We start from the raw sequence: 12,268 nt of genomic DNA, 5'->3' as shown, positions 1-12,268 counted from the left end.
AACTAGTAAAACCAATGGCAGGGAAGGGTGTTTAGCCTGTAAAAAGGAGGTGGCTTGGTAAGGCAAAAATTTGGGAGCTGGGAAGAAGAGATAATCCCTTTCAGGGGAGAATCTGGGGTCATGGTGAAATGGGTGGGTGTAGGAAGGAAATAGTCAATTTATATGGGCACAACCACTGGTTAATTTCCACACAGCCATATTCTGGCTTCAGCAGGAGCTGGGAGCAAACAACCCATTGCATCCAATCTCAAAATAGCAAGAAGGGATGGTCGGCTCAGTTTTAGCCTAAAGCCTCAAGATCTTTTGGGTGCTCTTGTACTTCACCTGCTCCCCCATCAGGAAGATGGAAGGAGTTCTGACCAAGGAACTTGCCAACTTCTCCTACTGGTTTCTTTCGTAGAAGGTTAATATGTACCTTACCGTGGTTACCAGGCTGTGAAAAGGTATGAGAAAATCAGTTCTGTGCAGTTTCTCCTTTTTCTAACCTCTGGGCTAGTTTCCTTATCGAGTTATGCTTCCCCAGAGGGTCAGCCTGGAAATTTTCACACACCTTTGTAGGCATGTTTTCACCAGTCAGAGAGCCAGTCTGGTGTAGTGGTTAAGGCATTGGGCTAGCAACCAGGAGACCGAGAGTTATAGTCCCGCCTTAGGCACAAAGCCAGTGACTTTGGGTGACCTTGGACCAGTCCCTCTCTCAGCCCTAGGAAGAAGCAGGCAATGGCAAACCACTTCCGAAACCTTGCCAAGAAAACTGAGGGACTTGTCCAGGCAGTCGCTGGGAGCCAGCACTGACTCGAAAGCACCCAAACACAAAACAAAACCCAAATTTGTGTTCTGTGCACTCTGAGCTAACTATACTCTGAATGTGTAAATTTCGGTTTTTCAATGAATTCTAGCTTACATCTAAAGTTGGGGAGTGTAAAATTCAGCTCCAGACTTAACAAACCCATCTGTAAGCTTCACTGACTCATTTCTGAAAAACAAGTTGCCTTGAAAGCTATCATTGAAAGATACCAAATTTCTCCCCAACTGCTTGACCCATCAACTTTAAAGCCATCAAATGAATATGTGGATAGGCTTTCTGCTTCTGCCACCATGTTATTTTAACTCCTATGTTATTTAAAATGCTGCCTCTATTAGCTCTCATTTCCTTTAAAAGGTTCTAATTGGAAGATTCAACTTTCTTTCAGTTAGAATCCAGATAACCCATGCATGTGAAAAATCACACTAGTCAATGTTGCAATGCATCTGAGATCAACAAGGTTTTCACATCCTTTCCTTATCTAGAATCTTGAGGTTCTATTCTAAATACATACACTGTCAATCAAAGGAACAGGTGGTATCTCATTGACAGGGTACAACTGGTGAGGATATCTGTGCATGGCTGGCAAGTCCATAGAGCGGCTCATTTTGTGTTAATACTTGGTGAATTTGAGCAGCCTAAATAACGCCATTGTATGTCAACGTATATTTTTTTTCTACATCACTAGGACCAAATATCCTTTGTTTTAGAAAGAAATTAACACGAGAAGGGATTCCACAGAGTGCCAATGCTGTAACAGTCTTCCACAACCGAACACTCTCCAGATGTCGTGGTCTGCAAACCCCATCATCCAGAGCCAGCATTCAAAGGAATCACATGTGCTTCATGTAGGATTGTGTACACAGATGCTTAATTCTGTGATTGCCAAAGACTATCATAGGCCATAATAAATCATGGTTGGGTACTTATATCAAGCTGAGTCGGTGTCTACTGAATAAAGCACCGGCCACATGTTGTTACCTCTGCTGGAGACAAAATTGCAAAGCAGCTAATTTGCCATTTCCATAAAGCTGAAGGTTAACCACGGGAGGTGCCCAAGTCAGCCTTTAGGGATGAAGCATACAGCCTCCCCCTGCCTCTCCTCTGTATTGTTAGAGTTCATATCTTGAAACCTACCTAAATAGGTCCATCACAGAATCTAAACATGGAGAACGTTTGATCCTACGACCCAATTAAGATGTGTTTTTCTGGAATGGAAGGGCTTCCCTGTTTCTCTAACTGAAATACAGAAAGGCACCATTCATATGTTCAACTGGTCCTCTGGGATTGCACAGTTCCATCAGGGAAAGAGCAAAATGTTCTTGTAATCTTCTGTCATTAAAATATTAGCCCACAAATTGTGTTATGACCCTGAGAACTAACTGTTGCACGCTTAGCAAAATGGCACTTTTTGGAAGGGGGACGTTAATAAAAGAAATGGGACAGGCTTTCATCTTAGGAGTCATTCTCCCAGTTACCTTCCAGTAACTACTAGTAACTTTCCAGCTCCTTTACCATTCCCTGAACATTTATGAAGGCTGCTTGTAAATCCAGTGTGGACGACTCTTTAGAAAGTATTAGCAGATTGTTTTAGATGATAAGGAGCTCAGCAATTAATCATTCAAAGTCTGCCTTTTGTTTTGATAAGCTAATGTGAAAGGCTGCCTTAGGCTCCAACCTGTTTTTAGATCACAAGGTTTGTTTTTATTTTTGCAACTGCAATGAGTCCTTTTCCAGGTTGGCTCAAGAATGCTCCTGCCAAAAGGGCAGTGGATAAATACTGGCGATGGTAAGACGGTTCAAATAATAGAAAAGAATACAGAGCTGGCCATCAGGATGACATCTTTAAAGTATAAAAGAAACTGGTTGACTGCCCTTGTCTGATTAAAAGAACAGTAACTTTGGCTTACTTCTGATCTAGCCACCAGCTTCAGCATGAAAGAACATTTATTCTAGTCCATAATTTGCATCCTTATCCTTCTTCTGGCACTTTGGGATAATTCTCTTGTACAATAACACCATCCATCTGTTGCCAGCCTCTGACATAAAATCTTACACTAGTGTTTCTCAACCTCAGCACCTTTAAGCTGTGTGGACTTCAACTCCCAGAATTCCCCAGCCAGCATGGCTGGCTGGGGAATTCTGGGAGTTGAAGTCCACACTGCTTAAAGTTGCTGAGGTTGAGAAACACTGTTATTTTGCCTGAGAAGAAAAGCAACCATTCCAAACCAGAAATGGGACATACAGGGGCAAGGCCACAAGTTAAAATTGAGCTGGGTAATTTGTGGATCAGTAGATTGTGAGAATACAGCCACTGTCTTAGCATGAGCCCAGCCATCACCAAAATCCTGGTTTATTTGTTTGGACGCAGCATTTTATGAGACTGTATTTTATTAACCCAGCCAGTGCATTGAGACGTGTTCCTTTTCTTGTTCATACACTGTAACAGGGCTTCTTTTATTTTAGATTTACATGTATGGACTCAGCTAATATGGTTTGTAAGCCATAGCAGCTTAGCACATTGTCTGAACCCAGACAGTTGTGGTCTGTTGAATAAGACAAGATTAAACAAACTATAGCATGGCTTATAGTGAGAATCAGATCACCTTAAGCTATAAGATCATGTGTTTAGGCATAATGTATTATGGAAACCAAGTCATTATGTTTTGTTAACTAGAGTTTATGTTTACAATGTTAAGTGAACCCAGACCAATAGTGTCACCGGGAAAGGCACCTGACTGTGCAGACAGAATAGCAGTGTATCATGTGAGCTATGCAATAGTTCCTTCCTTAAAATGTTGGTTTTGATTTAGGGGAATCCATGGTGAGGAGTGTCAAAAAAGTCAAGCAACTGTCTTTGATCATACAGTATTGGCTGCCATCTTGACTTTTGCTTGATCCCCTCCCCACCCCAACTCCCTTGCTTCAGGTTAGATATTTGATTTGAAGACAACTTGACTGAATCTGAGTCAGACTGATCTTTCTCATTCAATCAAATCACCAAGCTGAATCAGATGCCTCTGATTCAACAGACGTGGAATTGAATCAGCCTGATTCAATGCTTCTAATCAAACCATAAGATAGAATGAATTCATTGAACAATCCAGATTGAATGGATGGATCAGATCAGAGACAATAATACATCCCTCAACTACTAGAGAACCAGGTTGCACTGCATATCCCACATAGCCAACCCTGCACCAGGCAGCAGAGAAGACACAGGGAAGGAAACCATCTTTCTGCCAGTTTTCATAAATGAGAATGGAGGAACACAGAATTTTTCCTCCTCCCTGGGCAAGAAAACATCTTGGTCTGATATACCATAATATCCACCCAATAAAATATTGTTCCTGGAGAGAAGTTATGGCAGTTCCAGTCAGTTCTTCTAGGTATATGTTTGGCAAAAACTGCTCTGGTAAGTTTCTTCCCATTAACCAACATCATGGCTGTAAAATGCATGAGAAAGAAACAAACTTATGAATGTGAATAAAGCAGGTGATACTCCTACCTTGCTCTGGCAGGGTTTGCGCTGGTCTTGCAGTGGACAGTGTGGCTATGACCAGCACAGCCCCCAAAATGAGACACTTCCACGTAAACATCCCAGTTTTCCAGCTACTGGTTAGCAACGGAGTTCTCAGAATCCATGAGGGTTGGATGTTTGTTAGCCAACAAGGGTTTCCTTGTTCTTCAAAGTGCAGGTCTCCAACTACTGTAAGGGGGAGGAAAAGAAATGTTAATGCACCAGAAATTTTAAAAATCAATTTCTAGTACTTCAAATATTTCAATTATTGCCTCCAAATTTAAGATCCTTTGTGTCATGTGCGCTCCTACGGATCAACACCAGTTTTCCAGACACTACAGCAGTGTTTCTCAAACTTGGCAACTTTAAGATGTGGACTTCAACTCCCAGGGAATTCTGGGAGTTGAAGTCCACACCTCTTAAAGTTGCCAGGTTGAAAAACACTGCACTACAGTATACATTCATATTACAGACTTAAAACTGGTTTAAAGGCTATATCTCTAAACAGCATTCTCAACCCAAGCTAATCAATATATTCCAGTATATGTATGAACCAAATAAATACAATATCTTATATCTTGTTGAAGTATTTGCATCATGGCAAATGCAGTTTTGTGACCAGAAACAAAAAGTATTTATCTAGGGTGACAGCAGGGAAAGTCTTACAGAATAACTTACAGACTGTTTTCAAAGATACCATTAAGCCATGCTTATAAGCAAGCTTAAGGCTTCTGTACTTTCTCTAAACCAAGACAAACATCATGGCACTCTCCAAGTGTTTTGGACTACCATCAGACCCAGCCATCATAGATAATGATTAATTATGGGAGCTGTAACCCAGAACTCCACACTGTCTACTTTTCATTTAAATTATGACTTGTTCAAAGAAGCCAAGATCAAAACACTATTTACTTCAGTCTGTTTGAACAGACCATAGCTTAAATCAGTGTCCTTGCATCTGGTTTGCATATAATGAAACATGCCAATTAATTTAAAATAGGAACATTTTTAATCACCTTGGTGGTGGTGGGAACTCACAGGTGCTATGCTTAAATGTGGAATGTTCAACCACAGTTGAGTTTAATCATTCTCCCAAGTATGGAAGTCATCTGACGTGCAAAGTATTACCCCGAGCAGAAGTTGCAGAAATCAAGGAACAACTCTGCCAAAACAATGACTTGCAAGATCAAACTTGCCCGTTATTTTCAACAAGAGATCACAACTTGGAACCTACGGAGAACCTGTTAACACTTCATTGAGGAATTAGACACCCCACTAGTAGAATGCCAAATAAACAACAACAAAACCAAAACCAGCCAAGTAAATGCAACCCCAAACTAAATACCCAATTTAAAAATAGCATTAAAGAAACAGGACATCCACATCTGGGACAATTTTTTTTAAAAAGGGAAGGGCTTCACCCAGTGCTAAAAAGATGCTAATGTTGGTGCCATGTTGGCTGCTCTGAGAGGACATTAATCAACTTCACAATGTTCTGCACATCCCTTTGCACACTTGAGTGGGTTCCAAAACTCACTCTTTACTAGGAGAAAGTGCTTCAATAATACAACAAAACACCTGTCCAGAAAAAAAAAGGCAAGTGATAAGATCAACCACCAGCCAGAGTCATATCCTCATCCTAAAAACCAATTACAATCCTTTGGGAAATAATCTGATGATTCAAAAAAGGAAAAAAGAAAGAAAAGTCCACTATGGGCCAGGCCAATCTTTCATCCCTGGGAATTCCAGAATCATTCCTGGAGGCCATTAGAGAAATGCTCCATCAAATGATCTTAATGTAGCAAGACAGGTTAGTATGGTGAACGTGCTCCTTTAACATAGTCAAGCGTCAGCATCTTAAACTGAATTTGGATTGAATTGGAATCAGCGCAATTATTAGCCAGGCTAATTTCCAAACTGGTATCTCTCCAAGAACATCTCTGGAACTAACACACAGTAGTCATCTAACCTAAATGGTACCTGAGCATGGATTACCATTCCTAGGTGAGCCTAGCTCCAGAACAGTCCACAAGGAGTCAATCAGCAGGTGACTTGCACACATAAAGCCACAAGCAAAATTAAGACACTCTAAAGTCAAGCCCAACTCTTGGTGCTTACACTCATGCTTGCACACAATCTGACAATTTTAGAGTCTTAATGGTTCATTCCCGCCCCCCACACCTATTTTAGACAGCAGCTTGTATTTATTTTACTTGAAAAAGTTCTATACTTGCCCAGCTTTGCCTGAGCATCCTTCTACTTTTTCTGCAAAGTTATTGGGCTCTACAACAGGAACCCAAAGTCCATCTTGCCCATATGTGGATGAGATTGAAAAAGCCAGAATGACAGATTTCAAGAAACTATCTTTTGAGCTGGTCTTTGGGTTAATGCAGAACCTTGGAAACTGTAGTAGGAATTTCTCACCTTCCTTTATCAGGAGTTAATTAAGGTGGAGTCTCTTTGAATGATTTGAAACAGCTTCTTCCCAGATTTCTCCCCAGCTGGGCTAAGGTGCTGCTTAAGGCAGTGTTCCTCAACCTTGGGAACTTTAAGATGCTGGCTGGGGAATTCTGGGAGTTGAAGTCCACACATCTTAAAGTTCCCAAGGTTGAGGAACACTGCCTTAAGGGATAAGCTGTCAACTGACCAGCCCACCATCTTTTGACTGTTTTTGCCTGTGTTCTTCTTCATTCCTTTCCCAGTCTCTCCACATCATGGGTACCAGTCTCAAGTCCAACACCCAGAGGAGAGAACAATGTAGATGCCCTGACTGAACAGCCAGCCAGAACTGAGAACCTGATCCTTAATGCCAGGCACTCTAGTTGCCATCAGAGGCCAGGGAGGGTGGAAAATCGCCAGGACCAATGCCATTTTTGGCTCTTTGGACCAAATTCCACTTGCTTATCAAAAGCCCTGGTGCCGAGGACTTGTGTACTGAACCAGGCACTTAAACAAAACTGGCACCAGACGTGGAGGCTGGAAAGCAACAACGATAGCCTGAAGGACACCTTTTGAGCACAGCCCTCAAAGTTGGGTCAACTATTTCAAAAATGTGTTACTCAGGCTCTTGCTGTTGTTTTCCAGCCCCCATGCCTGGTGCCAATTTTATTTAAGTGCCCGGTTCAGTACACAAGTCCTCAGCACCAGAGCTTTTGATAAGCAAGTGGAATTTGAGCCAAGAATGGCTGAAAAGCTGTCAGTATTTTCAGAAGTGATCACTCCATCTCCAAATGGTTTTGCTTATCCACATACCGTTCGCAAGGAAGCCAAGTTAGGAGAAAGGGGGTTATTTTGCTCCCATGACCCCTTTCTCAAAGAAAGCTGGTGAGTAGAACAGAGAGAAAGAAGCTTGAGAGAGCTGAAGGAGAGGAGGAAAGCTGTAATGGTTTGAAGCTGGCTACAGCCCCTGAATTTTTCTTCCCTGAGACACCTCAAAGATGGCTCGGAAAGAACCATGGGGAAGCCCATCCTGGTTGTATCGAGTGCCAGCTTCATGATTCCAGCATGATTCTTAAGGTTGAGTCACAAGAGTTGATGTGCTGTCCTTCAGGCATGGATAGAAAGGCACAGGAGCACGGAAGTGGCGTCAGAAGGAAAACATGCAGTCTGCAGCCAAATTAAACTGCAAGTTTTGGAACAGAAGGAAGAAAAACCACAGACTCTTTGTAAACAGTGAGGCAAAAAAGGAGCAGGTTCTGCGCTGAAACTCATACAAGCACATTAAAGAGAAACATCAGTCACAGAGATTGGTATCACAATTAGCTAAGCTATAATGTGATTTGTTTAATTCTAGCTTAGCATACTTTGTGAATTTGGCCACGGCAGACTATAAATCATGATCTATTGTATGGTTGTTCCCTGCTGTTCTCTCTAGTCATTATTAATGCTTTCTACCATCCAAGCTTACCTTCTGGTTTTGGGGGGTGGGATGTACATATTTGAAAACACAGCACTAGGTTATCCCGAAGTAATCTTGGAAATAAAGATAACACTAGAGGTTACACTGTGCCATTTTTGGGTTCCTCTTTTTTGTTTTTAAATAGGTGAGGAGAATCTGGACCCCAAGGGAGGTCCACCCCAGCCCCCAAAAGAGGAAGTGCAGCTTCATTCAATAAACCTAGAGTGAAAATGGCAATAGGGCTCTTACATATCTATAAATTGTGTCATATTATATTCATTATTACATAGAAATTGTGTAATATTATATTCATTATTACACATAAAGCATTGATAATATGCTAATAAATGCACTGTAGAGAAGGCCCTGGAAGTCCATTGTAGGACTCTGCACCAGCAAGTACCATTCCATTAGCAGCTGGGGGAATCTAAGGTCGCATTCCCAATAAAGGAACACAAAAATAAAACCCTCTAGGTCTATTCAGAATTTTTACATCAAGACAAAGACAGGGTAGAATCTTCTCTTTCTGACAAATCAGCCATCTGTGAGCAGGGAGCTGGGGAGCCTTTAAAGATATGATGTCCACTTAAAGTCTGCAGTGGTATAGACCAGCAGCTTCTTTTAGGATGAAGGACCCACCTGGATGTCTAGAGATGATGGATGTGTGTCACAACAGATACCTTAAAAAGGAATATTTAAGATGGAATTTTCCATGTGGCTTTAGTTTCTGTGTCTATGCCTAATAGAGATTAAAACTCCCTCCAGTCAGGGCTGACTCCTGGTGACTTCAGGGACACATCCACAAAGTTTTTATAGCAACCATAAGGAAGGAATTTGACCTTGTTGTCTTCTGGCATGTTTTTCAACATTTCAACCTACCCTACTGCCCTGCGATTTCCTGAAGTTCTCCAGTCCAAGTACTGAGCAGGTCTGACCCTGCTTAGCTTTTTTTCAATCAACTAAGGTCAGCAAGGGATATTATAATACTGATACTTAATTATAATACACTTAAATGTTTGCTGCTGTTGATAGTAACCAGGAACATTATTATGGTTCTACTGGCTCACACTCTCCAAACATGATGGATTGTTGCTTCTGGGGTTCCCATCTATCCTCCCAAAGTTGTGTCCTCCAGATGTGTTGAACCTCTAGTCCTCATGGAGGTGACCAGGGTGGTTGGGAAGTCTGGGATTAGCAATCCTAGCATCTGGAAGGCACCAATCTGAGGAAGGATAATCTAACCCAGCATTTTTCCAACTTGGTGACTTTAAGATGTGTGGACTTCAACTCCCAGGGTTCCCCAGCCACATGGGAGTTGAAGTTCACAGATCTCAAAGTTGCCAAGTTTGAAAAACACTGATCTAACCCATTCGCTGACCAACCCGTGTGGTCCTAGAAGGCATTGTTAACCTATTTTCTAAGTCAGTGACATGTAATTTTATACACATGGCCAGGGAGTGCTCCAACTGGGAACAGAAGTCCCTTATGAGATATTTACTTCTTCCTTCTTTCCTATGTACTGCAGGAAAAAAAAAATTGTACTTCCACTTTTTAACTGTCCAGGCTGTTCCGTGAAGAGGTAACTGAACCCAAAGAATATAAAGGCTCGGCTCTTCTTGGTATTTACACAGTCTCTATATAAATCTGAACAACCTCACTGCTCATTGCACAGGGATGGAAAGCAAACAGAATTGCTTGCCCTTCAGTTCCTTCCTTCCCAACTGCGGGAACTTGTTCACCTACAATCTGGTCTCCCACCCACCCTCATCATATCCTCCTGATGTGTATGTACTTACGAGTTTAGCACATCTTCAAATACTAAGTAAAGGTTTAGCCACATGCTGCCATGACTACATCCCCCTGCCATGTGACAAGACAACATTCATACTTGCCTATTAGCACATGGGCAAAGGACTGTCACTATCCAACAGACACGTTAAGTCCCCCAAATTGCGGCATTTCCAGAAAGATTCACAGTGAATACAAGGAACTGCAAAGAAACATTAGTGCCAGTAGACACAAAGATTTCCCTATCTGATTTCAGGATTAGAGAAAACAGCCTACCCGGGAACTAGCCTTCAGGTGTTTCTTGAAGCACACACAGTACTCTCTGGTCATAGCAATGAGCTTTGCATTCTCCCTTCCTTGCGAGCCAAATCTGAAATACGGACTGGTAGAACATCACTAAGGTATCACTGGACTACTGGTTATAGATCTAGAAGTCACCTTCCCCACTGGGCCACTGCAATAGGAATTATCCAGTTGAGTTGCCATCGCTTCCCTGAAAGAACCCCAGAAATTGAAGTTTGGTGGAATTGCCTGGAGTTCCTTCTTCAAGATCTCTTCTGCCTGTCACAGAACTACACTTTTCACGGGCTGCTGTGGAGTTGGGGGGGGGGGGCGGGTTGCTAACCCTATTTAACTTTCCATGTATGCTTCAGCTGAGATACTATTCCATTGAGAAGAGATGGAAGCAACCTCTGTGTGTGTCTTCTGTGCTGTTTCGCAATGAATATTGATTAGTAAATACTATCAGCCAGCTGGCCTTCTACACTGCAGAATTATACTGTATCTTCCATAAGAGAAATGCAGGCATCATTCTTCCTTCTAAACCAGACATACAACTGTTTTTAGACCAAGGGCATCTGGGGGAAGCAGCAGCAGCAATTTTGATTTACTTCACATTTCAATGGACCAAATATTAAACTGCATGGCTTAAGTAAAGTTAATAACTTCTCTTTCTCCCACATTAAAAATTATAATATATTGGCAACTTTTGGGAGAATTGGTATTTTTATGCTATATTAAAAGGGTTGAAGCTGAAAGCTTAAGTAAAAGTCCAGGCTAGTAGGATAATGGCAGAGGTGAATCCAGTTCACAGCTCATACTTTTTACTATTATATGTCAAACCAGCTCTCACTGGTAGTAAAGTGGTGAGTCTTACATACCAGAAGAAGTGACTAAGAGCAAATGTCCTACTTCATTCCTAGAAGCTTAATAATTGAAGTCCTCTAAGTCAATTACAAAGTTCCCAAATATTAAACCCTTAAAAGAGATAAAAGCAATACAGTGCCATTTTAAATAAATACACAGGAAATACATAAGTATACACAACCCACTACACCAGAACCGATGGGGTGCTAAAACGAATAACCCTATAGAAATAACTGGAAGAAGAGGAATGTCTTTGTCTGGGGCAGGGAACATATTCGCATGGCAGCCAGAATTCTAATCTAGAAAAGTGTTTCTCACCTTGGCAACTTCCAGATGTATGGACTTCAGTTCCCAAAATCACCAATCAACCTAACAATTGCTGAGAATTCTGGGAGTTGGACATATCTGGGACTTGCCAAGACTGGGAAACACTGACTTAGACTATTATTCACAGATACGTTTGTGCTTGGCACATATTAACTGACAGATCATATTGACCAACAGATCTCATAACTCAACACATTGTCTCACTCCCAGTAGTTAACAGGAGTAAGTAAAGACTATTAGCACTTTGTGAAAATGGTTTTTAAAGAAATCCCTGCCAGGGTTGGTTTTGTACTAATAGCTTCTCCTAGTTTCTGTGCTTTCATACATAAAATGGGGTGAATAGTAATAATAGGCTATTAATTGACATTCATAACAGAATTTTCCCAGATCAGCACATGAAAATCACAATATAATTAAACCAAACCAAAACCAAAATGTGCTGCCTTTGATTAGGACTTTGGGTAGTTTTGCTCCTCAGTTGGAAAGTTGTGTGTTCAAATCTGTGATTGGGAGGCACAACAGACGGCCTCCATATGTTATGGAACGCTAACTCCCATTAGATGTTACCAATATGTCAATGGTCCATCAACAACATCTGGAAGACCACACTTCACCCACCCCTCAAGACCCATCTGCAACTGAGTTAAGTTTGTATCTAGCCCTGATCAAGAATCACAGCTGAAGAGGCAGCGATGGTCTAAGGATACAGGGAGGGATTCCTCAGTCCCACCACTGATGCTCTATGTGCTACTATCTCTTGGGGTTTCTACTAGCATCCATTTGAAAA

General features: G+C 41.6%; 1 protein-coding gene across 6 annotated transcripts in view; it reads right to left on the bottom strand.

Annotated features, from left to right (window-relative positions):
* FGFR1 (fibroblast growth factor receptor 1) overlaps nucleotides 1-12,268 on the bottom strand; it is an 83,648-nt gene that overhangs the window by 59,079 nt on the left and 12,301 nt on the right. For all 6 annotated transcript variants that reach the window (XR_015798139.1, XM_088152041.1, XM_088152038.1 and 3 more), the window contains exon 2: nucleotides 4,311-4,511. Coding sequence is in view for 5 of the 6 variants with exons in the window: in XM_088152041.1 (XP_088008167.1) it covers nucleotides 4,311-4,401 (91 nt within the window). In the remaining variant the exon portion in view is untranslated. The remainder of the gene's footprint in view (nucleotides 1-4,310; nucleotides 4,512-12,268) is intronic.

Source organism: Python bivittatus, unplaced genomic scaffold, assembly GCF_059951505.1.
Source record: "Python bivittatus isolate LINGU-HERP-01145 unplaced genomic scaffold, Pbiv_v1 ctg000680_np1212, whole genome shotgun sequence".
In the NCBI taxonomy this organism is placed as follows: Eukaryota; Metazoa; Chordata; class Lepidosauria; order Squamata; family Pythonidae; genus Python; species Python bivittatus.
Note: the sequence above shows the minus strand (reverse complement) of the source record. Positions and strands in the feature narration are given on the sequence as shown.